At 37.9% G+C, this 26,619-nt stretch overlaps 1 protein-coding gene across 6 annotated transcripts in view; it reads left to right on the top strand.

Moving 5' to 3' along the window:
- Window positions 1-26,619, top strand: part of DOP1A (DOP1 leucine zipper like protein A) — a 130,868-nt gene that overhangs the window by 81,345 nt on the left and 22,904 nt on the right. For 4 of the 6 annotated variants that reach the window (XM_070376250.1, XM_070376249.1, XM_070376252.1 and 1 more), the window contains 12 exons: window positions 1,919-2,033; window positions 2,404-2,433; window positions 2,726-2,959; window positions 8,676-9,297; window positions 9,960-10,234; window positions 11,289-11,441; window positions 13,386-13,486; window positions 15,203-15,462; window positions 17,047-19,036; window positions 19,869-19,980; window positions 20,090-20,272; window positions 22,151-22,276. In XM_070376250.1, the coding sequence (XP_070232351.1) occupies window positions 1,919-2,033; window positions 2,404-2,433; window positions 2,726-2,959; window positions 8,676-9,297; window positions 9,960-10,234; window positions 11,289-11,441; window positions 13,386-13,486; window positions 15,203-15,462; window positions 17,047-19,036; window positions 19,869-19,980; window positions 20,090-20,272; window positions 22,151-22,276 (4,201 nt within the window). The remainder of the gene's footprint in view (window positions 1-1,918; window positions 2,034-2,403; window positions 2,434-2,725; window positions 2,960-8,675; window positions 9,298-9,959; window positions 10,235-11,288; window positions 11,442-13,385; window positions 13,487-15,202; window positions 15,463-17,046; window positions 19,037-19,868; window positions 19,981-20,089; window positions 20,273-22,150; window positions 22,277-26,619) is intronic. The other 2 variants (XM_070376251.1, XM_070376253.1) reach the window with 1 other exon arrangement.

Genomic DNA, 26,619 nt, shown 5'->3' on the forward strand with positions numbered 1-26,619 from the left:
ACCAGACCACCTAACCTGCCTCCTGAGAAATCTGTATGCAGATCAAGAAGCAACAGTTAGAACTGGACATGGAACAATAGACTGATTCCAAATCAGGAAAAGAATACGTCAAGACTGTATATTGTCACCCTGCTTATTTAACTTATATGCAGAGTACATCATGTGAAATGCTGGACTGGATGAAGCACAAGCTGGAATCAAGATTGTCGGGAAAATATCAATAACCTCAGATATGCAGAGACCACCACCCTTATGGCAAAAAGTGAAGAAGAACTAAAGAGCCTCTTGATAAAAGTGAAAGAGGAGAGTGAAAAAGTTCGCTTAAAACTCAACATTCAGAAAACTAAGATCATGGCATCTGGTCTCATCAGTTCATGGCAAATAGATGGTGAAACAATGGAAACAGTGAGAGACTTTATTTTGGGGGGAGGCTCCAGAATCGCTGCAGATGATGACTGCAGCCACGAAATTAAAAGATGCTTACTCCTTGGAAGGAAAGTTATGATCAACCTAGACAGCATATTAAAAAGCAGAGACATTACTTTGCCAACAAAGGTCTGTCTAGTCAAGGCTATGGTTTTTCCAGTGGTCATGTATGGATGTGAGAGTTGGACTATAAAGAAAGCTGAGCGCTAAAGAATTGATGCTTTTGAACTGTGGTGTTGGAGAAGACTCTTGAGAGTCCCTGGGATAGCAAGGAGATCCAGCCAGTCCTGTTTACTCATTGGGAGGACTGATGTTGAAGCTGAATCTCCAATACTTTGGCCGCCTGATGCAAAGGGCTGACTCATTTAAAAAGACCCTGATGCTGGAAAAATTGAGGGCAGGAGGAGAAGGGGCTGACAGAGGATGAGACGGTTGTATGATATCACCGACTCAATGGGCATGAGTTTGGGTAGACTCCGGGAGTTGGAGATGGACGGGAGGCCTGGTGTGCTGTGGTTCATGGGGTCACAAAGAGTCAGACATGACTGAGCGACTGAACTGAACTCAACTTTCTACATTCACATGCACACACACACCCACACCCACACCCACACCCACACACACACACACAGATGCTTGCACGCATGCATGCACACACCCTTCTTTATTTGACCTAGAGTACTCCCTGAAGAACATTAAGTGCACCTTAATTAACCTGGACTGTTCCCTGAACAGCATTAACTGAGCCTTCAGTGCTGCTGCTGCTGAGCCTTCACTTGTGCTATCTTGTAAAATACTCTTCTCCCTCGCCCATCTGGAAAGGTTCAATAAAGAGGTCCTACCCCCTCAAATCTGCATCAGAATCTGCTTCTCATACACTGACATTATTTTTCTGTCTGCTTATATTTCTTGCTGGCTAGGGACTGGATCATGTTCTTTGTGTCTTCAGGGTGTAGGGCAGTGTATGATCATTTAGCATTAACACAATTTAATGTGCATGTTTGTTGGAGGAATGATTTCTACTGCTTGGATCAGAAGAGTCTTCCTGGAGGAGGTAACTTTTGATCTCAAACCTTGAAGAATGGCTGTGTTCTGGATGTGAAAGGATGAGGTTAGGGGAGGATGACGGTCCAGAAAGACAAGTTGGTATGAACAAACACTGGAAAATCAAGCAGCAAATAATGCATTTTAACTAAGAGAGGAAATGTATAGTGGGGGAAATGAGAAATAAGTCCCAAATAGAACCATCCAGAATACTTGGAAGTTCAGGATGGGGGTTACAGGGAGAGGTTCAGCCTAGGAATCTTGCTTTGGGAATTTTCCATGTAGAGATGCAGTAGTGTCCTAGGGGAAAGGGAACATACTTCATCACAAGAACTTAATTATGTGCATCCCAGTGTTGATGTGACTCACATTAAAAAGGCAACAGTGTAGTCACATGTTTTCAGATCACTTGATAGTATACTTGATAAAGTGAATTTTGTCCTTTTAGGAGGACACTGCATGCCAGACTTCAGACTGGGCCTGGAGATAGTAGTGAGTCATCTGAGTTACAGCTGACCAATTTCTGCTTACTGGTGGATTTTTTGTTGGATATAGTTTCTTTGGTAAGATCACCTTGGTAAAAAAATATTGGGGAAATGTAATAACGCAGCTCAAATATTTCATGTTGAAGATAGACCTCATCTTCAAATAAGTATCGTTTTTAAAATTAAATTGATTTTCCCTTTTGGCCTAGCTTTTTAAATAAAATTTTTCAAAGGTTTTGTCCTCTGACTTATATAATCTATAATACATATATAATTCTTATATAATAAATGGAATTTATTTTGTAATTGCATGTTATTGAAGTCTTACATGTTTAGTATATAGTAGTCTATTGCTGCCTTTGTATTCATTAATGATTCTATTAAATGAATACTGTTGGAAATCTTTTCCCCTTTTCTCTCCTCAATTCTTTGCTTTCTCCTTTTGAAGCCTACTAGAAGTATGAGGGTGCTATGTCAGGTATGACATTCAGCCTGTTTTGTTTTTAACTGATTCTATTTACTTTTTTATGTTATAATTTCAGTATTATAACAGATAAAACTGGGGTTCTTCTATAATACATGCTTTGAAGTACTTAAATTGAGAATTTTGTAATAGAAATTTTATGTCATTAGTAATAAATGACCAATGTTAATTAAGAGCATGATACATATAAAATTATTTCCTTTTTCTATATATAGATTAAAAACAAATAACATAACTCTGGGGTTATACACTGTGTAAACTTTTGTCATTTCACATTTATTTTCAGGAGACTTACATTGAAATCCAGACAGAACACTTACCCCAGTTGCTGCTCAGAATGATATCCGCCCTGACAAGCCATCTCCAGACATTGCACTTGACCGAACTCACAAATTCGCTCAGGCTCTGTTCAAAGATTCTTAGCAAGGTTCAACCTCCTCTGTTATCTGCCAGCACTGGAGGTGTGTTGCAGTTTCCAAGTGGGCAGAACAACTCAGTCAAGGAGTGGGAAGAGAAAAAGGTAATGTTTCACTATTATTTTTCATTCTAAACCAAATATATTTCTTCAAGGCAGAACAGTTTCTAACTAAAATCACTGCATGTAATCATTTAAATATTAGTGAATCTTTCCTTGTTCCCAGTGTTCTGGCAGTAGACTGTTTTGTAGGCTTTTTTGGCTCCAGTGCAATATAACTGTATTCACACTTTGTAAGAGAAATATATATAATTTATATAATATATATAATTTATATACAAGCAACATATATAATTTAAAATTTTCTGGTACCTACATTAAAAAAAGAGAAACAGGTAAAAATAATTTTAATTATATTTATCCCATTAGAGTAAATATATTGTCATTCCAACATGTAATCAATATAAAATTGATGTAACATAAAAAATATTAGACATTTTACATTTTTTGGTACCTCCTTCAAAATTCTACTGTGTATTTTCTACTTATAGCACATTCAAATACTAAATTTTTATTAGAAGTACTTTCTCTGTACTTAAGTTGGTAAAATTTACATTTGAAAAATTAAACTCACATACCCAGGTTGTCCTCAGATCAGATCAGATCAGTCTCTCAGTTGTGTCCGACTCTTTGCAACCCCGTGAATTGCAGCACGCCAGGCCTCCCTGTCCATCACCAACTCCCGGAGTTCACTCAGACTCATGTCCATCGAGTCAGTGATGCCATCCAGCCATCTCATCCTCTGTCGTCCCCTTCTCCTCCTGCCCCCAATCCCTCCCAGCATCAGAGTCTTTTCCAATGAGTCAACTCTTCGCATGAGGTGGCCAAAGTACTAGAGTTTCAGCTTCAGCCTCAGTCCTTCCAAAGAAATCCCAGGGCTGATCTCCTTTAGAATGGACTGGTTGGATCTCCTTGCAGTCCAAGGGACTCTCAAGAGTCTTCTCCAACACCACAGTTCAAAAGCATCAATTCTTCGGTGCTCAGCCTTCTTCACAGTCCAACTCTCACATCCATACATGACCACAGGAAAAACCATAGCCTTGAACATACCTTAATGTTTTCTCGGAACTAAATTAAGTAAAATTTTAATTAAAATTGATTGTATTAAAAATTTTAATTTCTCTGTCAGATCAGCATATTTCAACAGCTCAGTAGGCCACATGTGTCTAATAACTATCCTATTAAACAGCAGGCTTATAATCCAAACTTTATTGGTCCTTTTCATATGCACACTAAATTTTTGACATGTTCTTCTTGAAATCCAGAATCTTTTTGCTCTCCTCAGTCTTCCAGATTCTTAATGCTTACTTTATGATGTTGAATAGAATTGTAACATAGTTGACCCTTGAACAACACAGGTTTGAACTGAGTGGGTCCACTTATATGCAGATTTTTTTGCCCACTAAATATATTGGAAAATTTTTTGAAAATTTGTGACAATTTGAAAAAACTCTCAGATAAATAATATAGCCTAAAAATATCACAAAAATTAAGAAAAAGGTATGTTATGAATGCATAAAATATACATAGATATATAAAATGTGTTTTAATCAACTATTTATGTTATTGGTAAGACTTCCAGTCAACTGTAAGCTTTTAGTAGTTAAGTTTTGGGGGTATCAAAAGTTACATGTGGGTTTTTGACTTTGTAGGACCTCGGTTCCTCTAACCCCCACATTGCTCAGGATCAACTATAATTTTAATATTTGGCACTAGTAGCATATTTAAACAAGTATGGAAAAATCAAGAATTTAAAAGCTTTCAAGTTTATAATATTACAATTCTTTTCTAGTGAATATTAGTGAAAACAGTAATGGAATCATGTACTTTTATTGAATATAGGCACAGAGGCACTATGTTAAAACAAAAATTTAAAAATTTCTAGCATATAAGCATTTAAGGATTCGTTGCATTAAATCCTGTGTTTGTGTATTTGCCCTTACTTTTTTGCTTTTTAATTTTGTCAGCCTGGCAAAATATTATCAGGATGATCTCATACAGCCTTTTCCATCAAGTCTTAACCCTAAACCTTTTTTCTTGTACCTCCTAAATATATTGCTTTTCACATATGAAATGAGCATTACCACCAAACAATTTCAATATATCCCAGGATCATCCTACATAAACTAAAACTAGTCTGTCTTATTTTCCTTTCCTACATGCTTATTATTTATATGGTGTACATATCAATTCCATTGTTGGACAGTGCATTTTGTGTGCTGTTTTTCCTTTATGCCTCCAGTATCTTCTTAGGAATAAAACTAAAATAGATGTTAACTGTTAACTGGTTTGGTTTTGGTTTTTTTTTTGAATAAGATTTTTGAAAGTTGGAGAGGGACTGTAGTGTTCTCTCAATAGCATATTCACATATTATGTAGAAAACATCTGGAGGCACTTTATTGGTGGTTAGAGGTAGGGTAAATAAGAACACCCATTCACGTTAAATGAAGAATAATTCAATAATATTCTTTTGTAATATAGTGGTTGATTAACCTTAGATAGGCTTCCAGCCCACCCTACCTTTTGATCTTCTTGCCTATTTCCAGAGTATCTATGTTGTTTTTCTGTTTTGGGGTGTTTTTTTCTTTTTACTGAAACTTGATGGTATTATCTTCACTGAGATGTCTAAAATTGATCATATTTGAAAGCTGAGAGTATTTTCTATATCTCTTTTTTTTGACACTGTAACTGATGGAATGATTCTTTTAAAAATTATAAATCTAATTTTGTCTCCATGCACTTAGTACATTTTTGTAAAATCAGTGCCCTGGATCTCTATACCCAAATGTCCAAACATGTCAATCTTTTCTATTTTAAGAAAGTTACTTTATTGTAAAGCTATCTGAACCATAGTTATGTAATATAGACCGTACAACTAAGTAATATAAATGTATGCAAGTGTAACTGAATTTATAGTATGAATTCTATTAACATAATGTCACCCATTGTTCTATAATCTTCATATGAAAAAGATTAATACAGAAGTAATAATAAGCTAATGACAGTTTTACCATTTAAACAAGATTTGTTTTTTTTTAATGTATTAATACAAGATTTTTCAAAGGAGAAAAATGGACAGGTTCAGTTCAAATGGCCACCTTTAATCTTTCGCATTATAATGTGACAGTTCTTATGCTGTTATAGAGACAGCAATCTGCTGCCATGAAGGGAGTGTGAACTTGGAATCATCTAATCTGAGCTCTTCTGCTAAATATTAAGCTTATTTTCTGTGATCTTGGGCACGTTTTGTATTGAACTTCCGTGAGCCTCAGTTTTTTGTTTTTTTGTTTTTTTTTTACCTTTGAAGTAGAGAAAATAACCTCCCTCCATTCAGCACCCACTCTGTGTACCCAGCAGTGGACTAGGCATACCTTGGTGAACTCTGCCCTTCCCAACACTTTCCTTCTACTTGGGAGACACACATTAAAGAAATCATTACACATTTAATTATAGCTGTGATAAATGTATGAAGGAAAGTATAGAGTGGTCGGAATGTGGGAAATGGGATGATCTGACCTAGATCGGGGGCCAGGAAAAGCTTTCTTGAGGAAGGGTTGTCTGAGTGCAGCTCTAGAGGAGTCAGCGCAGGTGAGGTGGGATGCAGAGAGCACTAGACAGAGCAGGGAGCATCTGCACAGGCGCCCAGGTGCAAGGAGCACCCCACGGACGGTGAGGGAGACGCCGCTGTCGGCGCAGGTGGGGCCAGGCCTTACAGAGCCTTGTCACTGTACTAAGGCTTTTATTCTTTATCTTAGCAGCAATGGAAAGACACTGAAGGGAAAAAGGCAAGTGACATAGTCAGATTTGTGTATCAGAAACGTTACTCTGACTGCAGTTTGGGGTATGGATCTGAGAAACAGAAATGGATGTGGGGCGATGTGCAGTAGTGCAGGTAAGAGGTGGTGGTAACATGTACTAACACCATGGGGGAGTGAAGACAGAAATGGATGGATCAGCCATGTGTTGAGGAGGAAAAGTCCATAAGCTGTAGTAATGGACTGATAGGGTAACAAGTGACTGCTAACATTTATTGTTTAATAAGTGGCAAGTACTGTATACACAGGGGCCTCCCTGGTGGCTCAGATGGTAAAGAACGTGCCTGCAATGTGGGAGAACTGGCTTCCCTGGGTCAATAAAATCTCCTGAAGAAGGGAATGGCTACCCACTCCAGCATCCTTGCCTGGAGAATTCCATGGACAGAGGAGCCTGGCAGGCTACTGTACATAGAGTCGCAAAGAGTTGGACATGACTGAGCAACTAACCCTTTCACTTTTTCCCCCTACTGTATATACTATCTTAACTTAATCCTCATAGTAATTCTTAAATGTATAAAATATTGCCATCTCTGTTACATAGATTAGGTAACCTGGGTTTGGAGAGGTTTAGTAATTTGCCAAATGAGAAAATGTCAGAGCCTTAGCAAACTAACGGAGAAGGCAATGGCACCCCACTCCAGTACTCTTGCCTGGAAAATCCCATGGATGGAGGAGCCTGGTAGGCTGCAATCCATGGGGTCGCTAAGAGTTGGACATGACTGAGCGACTTCACTTTCACTTTTCACTTTCATGCATTGGAGAAGGAAATGACAACCCACTCCAGTGTTCTTGCCTGGAGAATCCCAGGGACGGGGGAGCCTGGTGGGCTGACATCTCTGGGGTCGCACAGAGTTGGACACGACTGAAGTGACTTAGCAGCAGCAAACTAATGGCCAGCACCCTTGACCACTGTACTGGGATGGATGTAGGGAAAGTGTGGAGAAGTGGTGGATAAAGTAGCGAGAAGCGCCCTTAGCTCTCTGCCTTCCTCGTTGGATGAGCAGTTGTGTCACTCACTGAGGCAAAGAACTCTGGGTGAGGCCCAGCTTTGTGGCAGCATTTAGAGTGTATATCTTCAGGGATTGTCCATAAGATCACTTTTTAGTCATCTTATTCAAGTTCAAATTATGCTCTGGTACAGTTGCCCAAGGATTTCATGATGTATACAGCTTTTGTTTACTTACTAAACCAGAAAATATGCTTGATGATTATACCCATCCTACCTTTATAGACAAGGAACAGTTAATCTATTCTATTCTAGCTCTGTTCTACTTCAGTAGTTGGTTCGTTTTTTGTTTGTGTTGTAATTAATTATCTCTTCTAGATTATAAATAATTCCTTTTATTGCTAGTACCTAATGTGGCAAATAGTATGGGTTCAATAACTCTTCGTTGAAAGAGTGTAAGATTAATGGCAAACATTAAAATGGAACTTTTACATATTTCAGACAAGTTTCACTTTCATATGGTCCTGAATAGAAGACCTAGTAGATTTTATTTCTAGTTCTTAAAATGTAATTTTTTAACATTGCATGTCTCATTTCCATGCATTATTTAGACATTAGGAAAGTGATTTCACGAAGTAGATTGAATAAACTGTTAGTAGTTTGAAACAAGGATATAGATCAGAGAGTTTTATGTATACATATTTTGTCCTCAAGAACCTAAGCTTAAGTTACGCATATAGCAAATAATAAATATTTCTTGAATGACTTTATATTAATATATTAATTAGAACTGTGTCAGTATTTCCTGTTATCATAGGTACATGAATCAGTTATAGAAACTGTTTTAAGAGTTAACCAGATATATGGATTAGACTGTGAAATGTGAGTTAAGTTGTGAATAAGTCTAATCCATAGCTGACGTCTTTCAAAATGTGACTATTTTAATTTCTAGCATATACATGTAGCTACTCAGCCTCCTGCTCTTTTTACTGACTACCAGGTCTCATCAGTTTCTCTTGAAAATCCTACCGAAGTGTTCGAAGATGGAGAAAATCCACCCAGTAGTCGCTCATCAGAGAGTGGGTTCACTGAGTTCATACAGTATCAAGCAGACCGAACTGATGACATTGACAGAGAACTGAGTGAGGGGCAGGGGGCAGCTGCCATCCCGATTGGGAGCACATCCTCTGAAACAGAAACGGCCTCCACTGTGGGGTCTGAAGAAACGATCATCCAGCCCCCTTCCATAATCGCTCAGGGGACGGCACCCCGAAGTGGGAAGACAGCCCAGAAAACCGCAATGCAGTGCTGCTTGGAGTATGTCCAGCAGTTTCTCACCAGACTCATCAACCTCTACATCATCCAGAGCAACGCCTTCTCTCAGGCTTTGGCTCCAGAGCATCAAGGGGATCTCAGTGGAGAACAGGGAGAGGTTTTGAACTGGGACAGGGATTCCCAGGGGGACGTAAAAGACAGAAATATAAGTAAACAAAAAACCTCAAAAGAATACCTCTCTGCCTTCCTCGCTGCCTGCCAGCTCTTCCTGGAGTGCTCCAGCTTCCCAGTTTACATTGCCGAGGGGAACCATACCTCAGACTTACGTTCTGAAAAATCAGACACTGGTAAGGTTGTCTCTGTTTTATTTATTTAAAAATATGTTCTATAGCATGCTTCCCACCCACTCACCCTTAAGGAATGCTCAGATATTAAAACTGGGATTTGATTTCTTTTTTTAGCCAGTTAATTTTTAAATGCATTGCTTTAATTTGTAAGTTTTTTAAAACAAAATACTGTCATTTTGAGGAGATTGATATGTTGGAGAATTTTGTGATCATGATATCTCACAGTTTGTTGGCGAGCAAGCAGACGCTAAGGAGGAAATTAACTCCTTTCTCTGGAGAAAATTAGTGTAACATTCAGATCTGCTGATTTCCTTTATTATGACTAGCATCATATAAATTTACATTCCTTTAAATTTATGTATAACACACACAGAGGGCAGTGAGCTACATAATATTTGTTGATTAATAAACTTTTTTAGGACAGAAAATGGATTGTGTGACTTGGCATAAGAAAAATACATATTAAAAAATTTATGAAATTCCTGTTGCTGCTTTATTTTCTTGAAGCTGTAGTGTATATGAGAAACCATGGTTTTGTTCATAGAGCAAGGCCTAAAGTTCTTAGATATAAGTGCTTTGTTTTTAGAAATTAACTTGGAAGACAGAATATGCGTGAAAGGTTCACTGTGATGGACTGTGTTGGCTTCTGGCTTCTCTTTCAGACTGGGAGCACGTGCAGCCTCCACTGTGGCTCCAGACGCTGATGAATGCTTGCAGCCAAGCAAGTGATTTCAGTGTGCAGAGTGTTGCCATTTCACTAGTGATGGACCTGGTGGGATTGACTCAGTCTGTGGCCATGGTCACTGGGGAAAACATCAACAGTGTGGAGCCTGCCCAGCCCTTAAGTCCAAACCAGGGACGAGTAGCTGTGGTGATTAGACCTCCTCTCACACCGGGCAATCTGAGATACATAGCTGAGAAGACTGAATTTTTCAAGGTAAGTTCTAAGAACTACAAGCATGACTAAGACGACACTCAACCTGATTTGCTTAGCAGAGATTTCAAAGATGATAGTCAGGCTTAATTGAACACCTCTTAACATCATACTGTAAGGAAAAGATACCATGTACCATATTTGATCAGTACTGCTTGGCCAATCCTGTTCTCAGTTTTGTGAAGAGGAAAAAAGAATAAGAGGAGTATTGGGGTAAAAAGAAAAGTTCATTTATACTGAAAAATATATTTCCAGATGAAATGGTTGTAACACTTTTGCTTTTCATAGAGTACAACTTTAGGTCTCCAAAATATCCAGAAAAAAGTTTTCCAACCCTAAATTGTCTGATGATCATCTGTGATACATGCATATCCTTTGATTTGTTTCACAGCAGCACATATGATATCCTTGGCATAGAAAGAACATCAAGTATATTTTGCTTAAGCAGGTAGATTCTTTATATATAAAAAATTTTAATCTTCAAGTCATTGTATCCCTCAGATGGTCCGTCCGGCTAGATTAAAGCTGGGCTATCATGTGGTGGTGGTGAACCCTGATGACTGTCATAGATCACCATGTGCTGTGTTAACACATGTAGCGCTGAAATACACACAGCCTATTTTATGTTTTAAGAAGTTTGGATATTTGAACTATGAATTGTATTTCACTTCGTGACATACAACCATAAACATTAAACTTCGTTCAGTGTGGGGTTTACATCCTCTTAAAGATAGTGTATTCTAGCATCACTTTACTAAATGTCACTAGAATAGTGAAATGGGGTCTTATCTGGGCCCTGTAAAAAGTGCTAACATATTTGGTGCTTAAAGTAAATTTAGTTAAAGGAGGGTCTGTTGTAAGAGATCCTAAAAAACCTGGATGACAAGAAGTAAGCAGATGGAAAGCTACACTTTTAAATCTCATTTCAGCGACATAATGAGTATTAAGACCTTCTAGGTCCGGCAGTCAGAGGCTTGTTTGTACCTAATAGGAAATGTTTAGAAGTTCTCATTTACAATTGTATGACACTGTGACTTTTACATCTTTTTTTAAATAGCATGTAGCTTTAACATTGTGGAACCAGCTGGGAGATGCGACACCTCAGCACCACCAGAAGAGTGTGGAACTGTTTTATCAACTACATAACTTGGTTCCTTCATCCAGCATCTGTGAGGATGTGATAAGTCAGCAGTTAACCCATAAAGATAAGGTAAATTCTTCTCTGCTGGTCCTGTGCCCACCCTACCCCCTGCTCCCGTTATACTGAAAGGCAAATTAAGGAAACCCTAGGAAAATTGTGGCATCTAGTATCTGAATAAGATAACTTCATTCAGAATGATTATCATGTCTTTAAAATAAATGTGTTCTATTCTTCTTAGAGGAAAGTTCTTTATAAAAAGTGACAGTAATCTGAAAAATCAAGCAATCCAAATCAAATGCTGGGTTTATTTTGTGAATCAGGAGTGGGGAGTGATGATTCAAGTTGTTGCTGGTCTGAGTTCTTGGGTCGTTTAAAGATGTATTCAGTGGTCTCCGTTATGAAACTGGTGGATTCATTTACTAATGTGTGTGAAATAACATTTGTAAGTTACAGAATGCTAATATGTGAGGTTATGGGCTTCCCTGATGGCTCAGATGGTAAAGAATCTGCCTGCAATGCAGGAGACCTGGATTCAATCCCTCAGTCAGGAAGATCCCCTGGAGAAGAGAATGGCTATCCACTCCAGTATTCTTGCCTGAAGAATTCCATGGACAGAGAATAAATAAGGATTTTTTATCCTATGTATATGAAGTGTGATTCATAAGTGTCAGTTAAAGATGGCTGAGTTATGAGCAGGCCTGAAAAGAAGCTGTAATGATCATTCTGATTGACCTGGTCAGGGTAACCCAATGAAGTTTGAGGTCTTCCTGTGTCTGCTTTCTTATATTAATAGAAAATTTTATTGAACAGCTTTTAGAAGTGGATTGCCCTCATTTTAAAAAATTCTAAATGCTAGTGAGTTTGAATAGGTTATATTCCAAAAGGCTTTCTATTGAGTAAATGAAGCATTTGGCAGCAGGGAAGTGGCAAATGGAGTGAATGAGAAGAGTGAAAAGTTTATTCCAAGAGAAATGTTAATTTTCTAGTTCTCCTTCAATACATTCTTTCAGAATTGTTCAGAAATTTTTAAATAAAGCCTTGTATTTTGATGTAATAGTTTGTTTTATTTTAAGTATAAATCTACGACAAATTATATCCCTGTTTACTTGTATAACATTTCTAAGTTCTGAATAAGGATATTGTATATCCATGAAAAAATTAAAGTATCAGTTATTACTTTTTTTTATGTGTTTTTATTGGTCGATGTACAAATGCAAGCTTCATTGGAAAAGCACATATTAAGCTGACAGGAAAAGTAGGCATTCCTCTAACCTGTCACAGTTTAGACAGTTGCAGTCTGATTTGGGGGATTTTTTACTTGATGGATTCTACAAATGCTGGAAGAAGACTATACAATTTCTTATAATACTATAATTTCTACTAATGCATTATTATCGAATGTCAAATATTGATCATTCTAAATAATTTATTCTTACATTATTTCATCCATTGTTATCACACAATCTTTCCCAGATAATCCCAAAAGTGATGTGATAGTTTTTGTGTAGAAATAGTTTTTTTAAGTCCTTAAAATTTTAATCTAATAAACCAGCTTTATAAGTGATGATAAGTTTGGAATTAATATATTTGGAATTAATATATAATTTCTGGGAGCAAAAGCAAATTCTATAGCGCCATAAAATTAGTTTTGACTACTGTGTACTTATATTAAAATGAAGGGGAAAGTGCTTCCTGTAGTCAAGATATAGTAACATGTACATTATTAGTTCTTTCCATCCCCTGTTATAAAATAATCTAGTAAACTAATCACCTAAACTAAATAATAACTTATATGGCAGCATGAGATGATCCTTTAGGTTTAATATTTCTGTATATATTTAAGTATTTTGTGCATTTCTGTTTCCATAAAAAAAATACAGCTTATTTCAGCATGTACTAGAGTACTGTGAACGCTGAACATAATACTGTCTTAAATAGCAACTTTTTTTTTTTTACTAAAAATCACTCAATATATTCATGGATAATAAAATCATCTCCCATATTTGTCCTCAGAAAATAAGGATGGAAGCACATGCAAAGTTTGCAGTTCTTTGGCATCTGACAAGGGACCTCCATATAAATAAGTCCTCATCTTTTGCACGGTCTTTTGACAGGTTGGTTACATTTTATATTCAGGTGTTTTTGAGGGGACGTGAAGTAGAAAAAGAGTAACTTTTATTGCTTTGCCAGGCAAAAGGGGCCACAGTGGGCTAATGCCCTCAAGATTGTGTGACCCTTATATTCAGGTTTTATAGTAAGATATCTTAATGTTTCTGTTCTCAAATCCCCTGGCTAATTTGGCAGGAGTAGGAGAGAGTAATTTGCAGATTTTATAAAGAAATTTATAAATTATTTTTTTAGTCTAAGCTGTATTAAAAGGCATGGCATTTTCATTTATCTAACCGATTTTCCCTCTGTATTTCTGGAGCACCCAGTGCCCCTTCGTTTCATCGGGTGACCTCATCAAGTTCCTCCTATATGCCAGATACCATTCTAAATGTCAGGGATGTAAAAACAGGTGCAGCCTTCTTGAGTCTACATTCAGTGAAATTTCATATAAACAGTAGAAGGTATAAGTGTTTCTCTAACAATTATTCCCAATCTTGCCTGAACCAGACTTAGAATCTAGAACTAAAATATTGACACTTCTGTGGATCACTTCTGTAGATTCAAAAAATCTACAGTTAGCTGCCTGAGAGTGGTTTTGCTGTTTGGACTACATAGATGCCTCAGATACCAGAAATAAGATTTGCAGTAACTTCCAAGGAGATGCCATTTATAGGTAGATTTACATACATCAACATCAGATAGCAGGCTCACCAGCAAGTCTCATCAAGGTGGCCCCAAATCTAACTGTGCTTGAAGCCCCATTTAGCATCAGATAGCTGGATGTTACCTCAGCTGGTATAAAGCAGCATCAGCATTCTCTAATGGTCTGCTACCGAACCCCTCTAGTAAACTGGGCCCTGGGACTGGGTACTTCACAAGTACCACCTCTAATTCAGTAACCATCTGTTCTCATCATGACAGTGAAGTTAAGTGATTTGCCCAAGATCATCATACATGAGATAAAGCAGATGGCCCAGATTTATCTTTGGTTTTCTGATCCCAAACCATACCTCCACACCTTTCACAAAAGGTCTTTCCTTGAATTAAGCACATGGCTTCAACTAATAAAGAGAATGAGAGCAAAGGAGCACAGAGCAACATGGAAATAGTGTTGACTTGTAGAGGGGCTAGATTTAGTGATACAAACAGTAATATGGCGCTGAAACAGACTAATTCTCAAGTTTTTTCTTCTGTTTTTTTACAGTATTTATCTTATAGAAATAATGTATGCTTGTGAAATTTCAAAAAATACAAGTGTATGAGAAAAGAGAGAGGACTATTTTCTCCTTTCTCATATCTTTTTGGTTTCCCTTGTGGCTCAGATGGTAAAAGCATCTGCCTGCAATGCAGGAAACCCGGGTTCGATCCCTGGGTTGGGAAGATCCCCTGGAGAAGGAAATGGCAACCCACTCCAGTACTCTTGCCTGGAAAATCCCATGGACAGAGGACCCTGGTAGGCTACAGTCCATGGGATCACAAAGAGTCGGACATGACTGAGTGACTTCACTTTCTTTTTCTTTCTTTCATTGTATCTACTGAGACTGGGGATTAAGGTTATTAAAACTCTGTAGTCAAAAGTTATTCTGAAATATAATTACTTTAAAATAGTTAATTCAATGTAAGAAATACAACTTAGAGTAATGTTAATTTTTTAAAAATTAGAGTATTAAAACTAAAGTAGGTATTCTGTTCTTTGTTTTAATTATTGGTGTTTATTGTAGGTCACTGTTCATCATGCTAGATAGCCTTAACAGTCTCGATGGTTCCACCAGCTCTGTGGGACAAGCCTGGCTGAACCAAGTTCTGCAAAGACATGATATCGCAAGAGTTTTGGAACCACTGCTATTGCTCTTACTGCATCCCAAAACTCAGAGGGTTTCAGTGCAGCGAGTGCAAGCAGAACGTTACTGGAATAAAGCTCCCTGTTTTCCTGGAGAAGAGAGTGACAAGCATTTCATGCAGAACTTTTCCTGCAATAATGGTGAATATCACATGGAAGTAGAACAACTTTATTTAGAATTAAATTAATAAATAAAGAGAGAGGCGAACACACAACAGTGATTGTCAAGAGAACCAAACATGAGAATTTCTCCATGGGCCGATTTTTCCCCTCTGCATGCAGTAGTGCTGCTTGCGTGTGTCAGTTTGTACCTCATCACTGACCATCTTAGAGGACTTGGATCTCTGTTATCAGCTGACTCTTTCAGGGGAGGCATTAGCATAGCTCTGGTGAGAAACATTCTTCAGTATTAGCAAATAACCTGTAGACTTTATAGTCCTGGTCCTGCAGTGTTCTATAGATACTCCACTGGGAATCTATAGTAAGCTTTCAGTGCACATTTCAATTTCAGGTGTCATATCCCTCATCTGTAAGATGAGGATGATTATACCCAGCTCTCAAAACTTCATGGTGAGTGTTGGGTGTGGTCATGCTAGTGACATGCTTAGTGCAGTGACTGGCATATAAATGTTTGATAAACGTTCACTGTTATGATTAATATTTGATAAGTATTTGCTATTACTATTAATAGAATACTATTACTAATAATAGAAATGAATAGACATTCACAGATTGTCAAATGATACCCTCTATAATACACCAGTAATGGCCCCTTAGATTATTGTACTTTACAGACAAAAGAATCAACTTCATTTATCTCTCTTGTAAAATAATCCTGTAAGGTCAGGAATGAAAAGGTCATGTTACTGATGAGGCTGGGGCTTTCTCAGTCTCACAGCTGGTAGGTGGTGAAGTTAGAACAGAACTGTGCTCCTGCTTCATCTTGAGTGTGTTTCTACAGAGCCATGGTTCCTTTCTCTAGCTTCCTTTCCACAGCTTCCCCTGAATCCTCTTAAGAACATGCTCTGCTCTGCTTACCGCCAGCACTTCTTTGCATTAACACTTTGCCTATAGTACTTCCTGCCTGTCTGCTGAATTCTCACCTCTCTGAGATCATTCTCAGACCTCATCTGTGGTGTCATGATGCTTTCCCTGAATTTGAAGCTTCTGATTTTGCACTTCTTGCATGGAACTAAGCCTTCACCCTCTCTGAAGAAATGCTCCCCTAAAGGCACAGAAATGGGTATTTGTGAGATCCCCTACTCGTTTTAAAACTTCTCAGAGTAAAGAGTGATGTTTTTTCCTTTTCTCATGCTCTTCTCATTTAGGGCCTTACTTAAACTAGATAATTTATAAATGCTTGTTGAAGTTTGTTAAAATCAAGGAGATTATGTATTTATATATTAACTATATACTGAACTATTTTAAAAGAATGTCATATTTGGGGATAAGGGCAACGTTTTATATTTTATCTCTGTTAAATGTGCTGTTTTGTTTAATTCAGTTGAATAATAGCCCTTCTAATGTTGAGTTGTCTTTATTAAATTCTAATTAATAGTCATCTACATAATTTTCTACCTTAAAAGGTCTAACACATTAATAAACGTTTTAATAGAAAAATATAAGTAAGTAATGAAAGTAATGATTAAAAAATCTTGTTTGGTTTACATTTCAATTATTTTAATGTATTTTGTATTGTTTTTCTTTACTCTCTTTCTTTGCCAGTAAGCCAAGTACAACTCATGGCATCAAAAGGAAATGGTGAAAAGACACTTACCATGGACGAAATGGAGAACTTCAGCCTTACTGTTAATCCATTAAGTGACAGACTGTCCCTCCTAAGTACCAGCAGTGAGACAATCCCTATGGTTGTGTCTGATTTCGATCTGCCAGACCAACAGATAGAAATACTTCAGAGGTCTGACTCGGGATGTTCTCAGTCCTCTGCTGGGGACAACTTGAGTTATGAAGCCGATCCTGAGAGCATGACAGCACAAGACGATTCCCAAGCGCCAAGCGCAGGCTCCCCAGATGATGATGTTCAGCAGGTGGTCTTTGACCTGATATGTAAAGTTGTCAGTGGCCTCGAAGCGGAATCTGCATCAGTGACATCTCAGTCAGAAATTGAAGGGCTGCCCCCGAAGGACAGTGATGTGGATCCAGGCGAGGAGGTGACTAGCAACGAAGATCAGCCTGCTCAGCAGAGCCAGAGTGCTTTGCTGAATAATGACAGTTCTCAGTTTCTGTCTGTGTCTGCAGAGGGAAGCTGTGAGTGTATGCCAAATGGAATTTCCAGAAACAGCTCCTCACCTTGTATTTCAGGAACCACACAGACTTTCCATGACTCTTCTGTTGCTTCTACAGAAACCAGATGTCGACAGAGAAGTCACAGTAGCATTCAGTTCAGCTTTAAAGAAAAATTATCAGAAAAAGTCTCCGAGAAAGAAACAATTGTTAAGGAGTCAGGTAAACAACCAGGAGCAAAACCTAAAGTAAAACTTGCCAGAAAAAAGGATGATGACAAGAAGAAAGCTTCAAATGAAAAACCCAAGCAGACCAGTGTTTTCTTCAGCGACGGTCTGGATTTAGAGAACTGGTACAGCTGTGGCGAGGGAGAAATTTCTGAAATTGAGAGTGACATGGGTTCTCCAGGATCACGAAAATCTCCCAATTTCAACATCCATCCTCTCTACCAACATGTGCTTTTGTATCTCCAGTTGTACGATTCATCCAGGACTCTGTATGCTTTTTCTGCCATCAAGGCCATCTTGAAAACTAACCCTATTGCTTTTGTAAATGCCATTTCAACCACTAGTGTAAATAACGCATATACGCCTCAGTTGTCTCTGCTTCAGAATCTTTTGGCCAGACACCGGATTTCTGTTATGGGAAAAGATTTTTATAGTCACATTCCAGTGGACTCAAATCATAACTTCCGGAGTTCTATGTACATAGAAATCCTTATTTCTCTGTGTTTGTATTATATGCGTAGCCATTACCCAACTCATGTCAAGGTTACAGCACAAGATTTAATAGGCAATCGAAACATGCAGATGATGAGCATCGAAATTTTGACACTCCTCTTCACCGAGCTGGCAAAAGTCATAGAAAGCTCAGCAAAAGGTTTCCCTAGTTTTATCTCTGATATGTTATCTAAGTGCAAAGTTCAGAAAGTGATTCTTCACTGTTTGCTGTCATCTATCTTTAGTGCACAGAAATGGCACAGTGAAAAGATGGCAGGTAAGAACGTGATTGCCGTGGAAGAAGGTTTCTCAGAGGACAGCCTGATCAATTTCTCCGAAGATGAATTTGACAGTGGCAGCACACTCCAGTCACAACTTCTCAAAGTGCTTCAGAGGCTCATTGTTCTGGAACACAGGGTAATGACTATCCCTGAAGAGAATGAAACAGGTTTTGATTTTGTGGTGTCTGATCTGGAGCACATCAATCCCCATCAGCCCATGACTTCTCTTCAGTATTTGCACGCCCAGCCGATCACATCTCAAGGCATGTTCCTCTGTGCGGTGATACGAGCTTTGCATCAACACTGTGCCTGTAAGATGCACCCACAGTGGATTGGTTTAATCACATCTACTCTGCCTTACATGGGAAAAGTTCTCCAGAGAGTGGTTGTCTCTGTGACACTACAGCTTTGCAGAAATTTAGATAATTTAATTCAACAGTACAAATATGAAACAGGATTATCTGATAGTAGGTAATAATTGATTTTTTAATTTTGTCATTATTGGCATTTTTTACATGTATGACCACTTCATCATCTAGAAAGTCAGTTGCAATTTGGGTAAATAAATTAGAGGTTATTGTTAGGTTACACGTAGTATGTTGTTTTCATAAAGAAGAAAACTGAGGAATCGTATCCATAAAAGAATCAAGAATGGAAAACAGAAGGAGTAGATTAACAGGACTTTTTTCCTCCATAGAGCTGAAATTAATTTTGATGCTCTTCTTGACTGAGCTGGCAAAAGTAGCAGAAAGCTTTGCAAAGGGTTTCCTTGGTTTATATGACATGTTGATCTAAGTGCAAGTTAATGTCACACTAAAATTAATTTACAATTATGAATAATTCTTTTCCCATCTGATTTTATTTCTTGTTTTGAATTTTCATTGTCTGGTGTCAAATTTTATATGTATCCCCAGGCCATATTCAAAATTAATCTGTCAAAATTTATCCAGGTGTTTAATAGACTAGTGTCTGGTTTATCTCCTGTGTGAGCTCAGGTACTGGATATAAGAAAACTGGCTGTATCCTTTAATACTGATATGCCTGCCATTACATAGTTGCCAGAGATTTGCTGGCTGTATTTATTGATTTTGTTTAGAATTTGTTATCCCCAAAGAACTTTAGTACATTTAATGTGTCACACTTATTTTATTAGATGAGGATATAAAAGCTCCTAATTTATTTATTTATATAATATTTATTGAGCCCTTACTGTGTGCTTAGCGCATGCTGGACATTTATTATTGATGAAACACAAATGTCTTGTTCACAGACCTTGTGTTCACATGGATACATTTTCTTCCAGGCCCCTGTGGATGGCATCAATTATCCCACCAGATATGATTCTTACCCTTTTGGAAGGGGTCACGGCCATTATCCACTACTGTTTGTTGGATCCTACTACACAGTATCACCAGGTGAGACTGCACGAATATTTGACTGGTTTTTAAAGACTGTGAGGCCTAATAAGTCCCCATTTGTAAACCTCAGTAAATAACATGTTTCTTTTTCCCCTGACTTTGATAGCTTTTGGTCAGTGTAGATCACAAACACCTTTGTGAAGCCCGCAGTGGGATCCTCTCGATCCTTCACATGATCATGTCCTCAGTGACACTGCTTTGGAGCGTGCTGCATCAGGCTGATTCCTCGGAAAAAACGACCATCGCTGCATCTGCCTCTGTTACCACTATTAACCTTGGAGCCACAAAGGTTAGATAAGTCACTCTTCACCCTTGGAGCTCAAGAGTCTGTTTGACAACTCTGCTAGAGATTATGTTCCAAATTTGTGAATAATTTGAGTAGTATTTATGATACTCTGTGTGGATTGTGGAATTAGTTACCAAGTAATTTTAAGTATTTTCTTGAAACGACATTTAAAAAATCACACTTTTTAAGCATATATAATACATTGTGTTTTTTTTAGTAAATTTGAAGGGCTATAGTACTCTCACCACAATCTAATGTTTCAACATGGCCGTCACCACAAAAAGATTCTTCATGCCCATCTTCAGGCACTTCGTTCCCATCCCTAACCACCGTCAACCCTTAATCTGTTTTCTCTGTATATCGATTTGCTTTTTCAGGCCAATTCCTATAAAAAAGAAATTATATATTATTTGATCTTTTGTGTCTAACTTCTTTCATGTGACATAATATTTTTGAGATTCAGTCACACATGTTATAACTTTATTCCTTTTTTAGAACATTTCAAGCTGACATTTTAATATGCAAATCTCTCCTGGAAAATAGTTTAGCAATATGTACAGAGATCTTTAAGTTACATAGTTTTTGACCTAGTAATCTTCTTTAGTAATTAATTCTAAAGTAATCAAAATTATGTAAATATGTATAATATTTATTATAGCCTTATTTATAATAAATATTATGGGCTTCCCTCATAGCTCAGTCAGTAAAGAATCCGCATGCAATGCAGGAGACCCAAGTTCGATTCCTGGGTTGGAAAGATCTGGAGAAGGAAATGGCAACCCACTCCAGTATTCTTGCCTGGAGAATCCCATGGACAGAGAAGCCTGGCAGACTACACTCCATGGGGTCACAAGAGTCAGACATGACTTAGCGACTAAGCTACCACCACCACAGTCTTATTTAATGGCAAGAAAAAAGAGATCCTGAACAATAAGGGAATGATTAAGTAAATTATTTACTCAGTGTTACATTATGTCGCCACTAATAATCATGGTTTTGAAGAATTCTTAGTCGATGTAAAGTGCTTAAAAGTTTAGTAAAACAGGAATTTTACATAATTGAACAAATATTGTATTTCTAATTATGTTAAAAAACAATCTGCAGAAGAAGGGATAAAGAAAATTCATGAGCTAATACTGATTATCTCAGGATGATGAAGTTAATGGTTGATTCAAAAATTGTTTTTCTTCTTATACTTTCAGATATTTCTCAAAGTTTCTTCTTTATATTTAGAGGGAAATTACGTGATTGTTTAAAAGCATGTTTGCTATGGCCAGTCATCAAATTGATATCCCTCAATTACCTAATCTTACTCCAGATCTGACTTCCTAGACTTGGGAGTCATGGGAGCATTCCTGGCACTGTGGAGGAAGGCTGGAAATCAATAGAAAATTTAAATAAAATGATGTTTTATTTTAATATTTGGATTAAACTGCTACAGGTTATTTGTTTTCCTTTTGAATTAAAATGACTATAGTTGCATCTCTTAACATTATTAAACTTTCCTCCACCATTATTTACCACAGATACCATTATCTACCACTCCAGTATTCTTGGGCTTCCCTGGTAGCTCAGCTGGTAAAGAATCCACCTGCAATGCGGGAGACCTGGGTTTGATCCCTGGGTTGGGAAGATCCCCTGGAGAAGGGAACGGCTAACCACTCCAGTATTCTGGCCTGGAGAATTGCATGGACTGTATAGTCCATGGGGTGGCAAAGAGTCGGACACGACTAAGCAACTTTCACTTCACTTCACTATCACGATTTAGGTGGTAAAACAAACAAGTTCTATATATTCTTCCAAGAAAAACTAAAAGTGCAGTCCAGTTATTAATGCTTTCATAAATTTTAATGCACTTGTAATTTGCTCAAATTTTTTTAGAACTTGAGGCAGCAAATCCTAGAATTATTGGGGCCTATTTCAATGAATCATGGTGTTCACTTTATGGCTGCCATTGCCTTTGTATGGAATGAGAGAAGACAGAACAAAGCCCCCACCAGGACCAAGGTATGTGTTTATCTTTTCACTTGGTAAGCATATGGTGAATACATGCTGAGTTTCAGTTTTCCATTAGTTACAATGGGATTAGGGGCTGGGATGGGGTGGATCGCAGAAAAGTAAGTTTGTCTTCCAGTTTAGATAATAATATATTGCCTAAATTTCTTAAGTATAAAAGATACTTTATGTGAAAAAAGAAATTCATATGATATTAACACTGTAGCTGTATAGAAATGGTAATCAGATACAAAGTGTTTTTTAAATGATAGTCATTTAAGGTGCATAGCAAGAGTATGGAGAGAAATTTTCATCTTGATTAGCTTTTCGTTACAATGTGACTGCTTAAATGTAATTCATATATTGTCTTTATATACGTGGAAATTTTGTTGCTTTGTGAGTTTAAAAGCTCAAAAAACTATTCTGTATTGGATATAAATACTGACTCACTAGAATACTAAGGCTGTTAAATAATTTATTCCTATAGGGTATGTGATTTGTCTAGCTGAAGGTTTCTAATCTTATTTTTGTGCTGATTTCATATTACATGTATGCTGACACATTTCAAGTAATACAAAATAAACATTCCTTTTATATGACATTTTGCATGTAAGGATTCAGTAGTAGATATTACATTGGACAGAATTGAGATCTTGGATTATTTAAAGTTAGTTAAGTACATGTGCTTTAACGTGGCATATTGAACACATGCATTTTTATCTTCCCTCTTACCAAAAATGAGAGTGAAACAATTTTAAATGACAAAACCTACAATGACAAAAACTTGGGAGGGGTAACCACATAAGTGTGGCCGTAAATGTCATATGACCACAAGTGTCAAAAAGTTTTGCACGACGAAAAACATGTCTGAGTTATAACTGACTTGGATATCAATATCAGTTTTCTCTGCTCTACTGATTTGCTGCAAGCAAAGGATCAATTACTGATGTAAATCTATAGACAGTCTGGAAGTAGAAGTATCAAGTACTTCTAAAGGCAAAGAGTTAGGATGGGGCTGAAATCTGGAGGACTGATTGAAAGTTTATAGTTCCCTTTTCCCAACCCAAGCAGCCACCCACTCCTCTTACCCTACCTCATCAGGATACTGGAGTCAAATTTACTTTGTGAAGAGTACTTTGAAAAGAGACTCTTGATCCAAGGGCACAAGGTTCACAGTTCAGTTCATTTGCTCAGTCAGTCCAACTCTGTGACCCCATGGACTGCAGCATGCCAGGCTCCCATCACCAACTCCCAGAGCTTACTCAAATTCATATCCATCGAATCGGTGATGCCATCCGAACATCTCATTCTGTGTTGTCCCCTTCTCCTCCCACCTTCAACCTTTCCTAGCATCAGGGTCTTTTGTAGTGAGTCATTTCTTCACATCAGGTGGCCAAAGAATTGGAGTTTCACCTTCAATATCAGTCTTTCCAATGAATTTTCAGGACTGATTTCCTTTAGGATGGACTGGTTGGATCTCCTTGCAGTCCAAGGGACTCTCAAGAGTCTTCTGCAACACCACAGTTCAAAAGCATCAATTCTAATTGGCACTCAGCTTTCTTTATAGTCCAACTCTCACATCCATAAATGACTACTGGAAAAACCATAGCTTTGACTAGATGGACCTTTGTTGGCAAAGTGATGTCTCTACTTTTTTATATTCTGTTTAGATTGGTCATAGCTTTTCTTCCAAGGATCAAGCGTCTTTTAATTTCATGGCTGCAATTACCATCTGCAGTGATTTTGGAGCCCCAAAAATAAAGTCTGACACTGTTTCCACTGTTTCCCCATCTATTTGCCATGACGTGATGGGACCAGATACCATGATCTTAGTTTTCTGAATGTTGAGTTTTAAGTCAACTTTTTCAGTCTTCTCTTTCACTTTCATCAAGAGGCTCTTTAGTTCTTCTTCACTTTCTGCCATAAGGATGGTGACTTCTGAGTATTTGAGGTTATTGATATTTCTCCCGGCAATCTTGATTCCAGCTTGTGCTTGATCCAGCCCAGCATTTTTCATAATGTACTCTGCAAAAATTAAATGAGCCAGGTGACAATATGCAGCCAACATACTCCTTTCCCAATTTGGAACCAGTCTGTTGTTCCATGTCCAGTTCTTACTGTGGCTTCCTGACCTGCATACAGATTTCTCAGGAGGCAGGTCAGGTGGTCTGATATTCCCATGAAGAATTTTCCACAGTTTGTTGTGATTCACACAGTCAAAGGCTTTGGCATAGTCAATAAAGAAGAAATAAATATTTTTCTGGAACTCTCTTGCTTTTTCGATGATCCAGCAGATGTTGGCAATTTGATCTCTGGTTCCTCTGCCTTTTCTAAATCCAGCTTGAACATCTGGAAATTCATGGTTCACGTACTGTTGAAGCCTGGGCTGGAGAATTTTGAGCATTACTTTACTAGCGTGTGAGATGAGTGCAATTGTGTGGTATTTTAAACATTTTTTGGCTTTGCCTTTCTTTGGAATTGGAATGAAAACTGACCTTTTCCAGCCCTATGGCCAACTGCTGAGTTTTCCAAATTTGCTGGCATATTGAGTGCAATACTTTCACAACATCAGCTTGTAGGATTTGAAATAGCTCAACTGGAATTCCATCACCTCCACTAGCTTTGTTCGTAGTGATGTTTCCTAAGGCCCACTTGACTTCACATTCCAGAATGTCTGGCTCTAAGTGAATGATCACACCAGCATGTTTATCTGTGTCATGAAGATCTTTTTTGTACAGTTCTTTTGTGTATTCTTGCCACCTCTTCTTAATGTCTTCTGCTTCTGTTAGGTCCATACCATTTCTGTCCTTTATTGAGCCCATCTTTGCATGAAATGTTCCCTTGGTATCTCTAATTTTCTTGAAGAGATCTCTAGTCTTTCCCATTCTATTGTTTTCCTCTATTTCTTTGCACTGATCACTGAGGACGGCTTTCTTCTCTCTCCTTGCTATTCTTTGGAACTCTGCATTCATATGGGTATATCTTTCCTTTTCTTCTTTGCCTTTCACTTCTCTTCTTCTCTCAACTACTTGTAAGCCCTCGTCAGACAACCATTTTGCCTTTTTGCATTTCGTTTTCTTCAGGATGGTCTTGATCACTGCCTCCTATACAATGTCACGAACCTCCATCCATATTTCTTCAGGCCCTCTATCAGATTTAATCCCTTGAGTCTATTTGTCACTTCCACTGTATAATCGTAAGGGATTTGATTTAGGTCATACCTAAATGGTCTGGTGGTTTTCCCTACTTTCTTCAATTTAAGTCTGAATTTGGCAATAAGGAGTTCTTCTGAGCCATAGTCAGCTCCTGGTCTTGTTTTTGCTGACTGTATAGAGCTTCTCCATCTTTGGCCGCAAATAATATAATCAATCTGATTTTGGTGTTGACCATCTGGTGATGTCCATGTGTAGAGTGTTCTCTTTTGTTGTTGGAAGAGGGTGTTTGCTGTGACCAGTGCGTTCTCTTGACAAACCTCTGTTAGCCTTTGCCCTGCTTCATTCTGTACTCCAAGGCCAAATTTGCCTGTTACTCCAGGTATTTCTTGACATCTTTTGCATTCTGGTCCCCTATGATGAAAAGGACATCATTTTGGGGTGTTAGTTCCAGAAGGTCTTGTAGATCTTCACACAACTGTTCAACTTCAGCTTCTTCAGCATTACTGGTCAGGGCATAGACTTGGATTACTATGATATTGAATGATTTGCCTTGGAAACGAAAAGAGATCATTCTGTCATTTTTGAGATTGCATCCAAGTACAAGGTTCATACAGGTAGGAATTAGACATCATGCTTCAAACAGCAGTCAGGAAAAGTCTACATTCTGAAAAATGGAATCAATCTCACCCCAGCAAGATGGCAGGAAGCCATTATGTTGTTCAGGTAGGAGTTTAGGATTCCTCTCTAGGAAAATGGCCTGACCTAAGCTACTTAAATTTTTGTGTCTCCTAAAAACAACAACAACAACAACAAAAAAAGGACTCCAAAACTAGGCTGCTGGCACTACACAGGAAGGGCCACCTATCCAGTAGTCTTGCACCTAAATGCTTGGCTTCCTGTCACCTTTTAATTTCTTTCTGAAAGGCAGTAGTAATACAGTTGTTAAGACCTCACACTTTGAAACCAGGTCCCTGGGGTTCAAATATTGACTTCTCCACTCACTAGCTATATAACGTCCTCAGGTTAGCATTGCTGCTTTATGGGGCTGTGAGAATCAGAACCGGAGGGAGGGAAGAAGGGTGGATGGAAAGAAGGGAGGGATGAAGGAAGGGTATGCATATATATATGGCACTTACCAGTACATGGCACTTAATAAGGACGCTGTAAATATATTTGCGTATAGTTATTATTATTGCTGTG

Source organism: Bos mutus, chromosome 9 (genome assembly GCF_027580195.1).
Source record: "Bos mutus isolate GX-2022 chromosome 9, NWIPB_WYAK_1.1, whole genome shotgun sequence".
NCBI classification, from domain to species: domain Eukaryota; kingdom Metazoa; phylum Chordata; class Mammalia; order Artiodactyla; family Bovidae; genus Bos; species Bos mutus.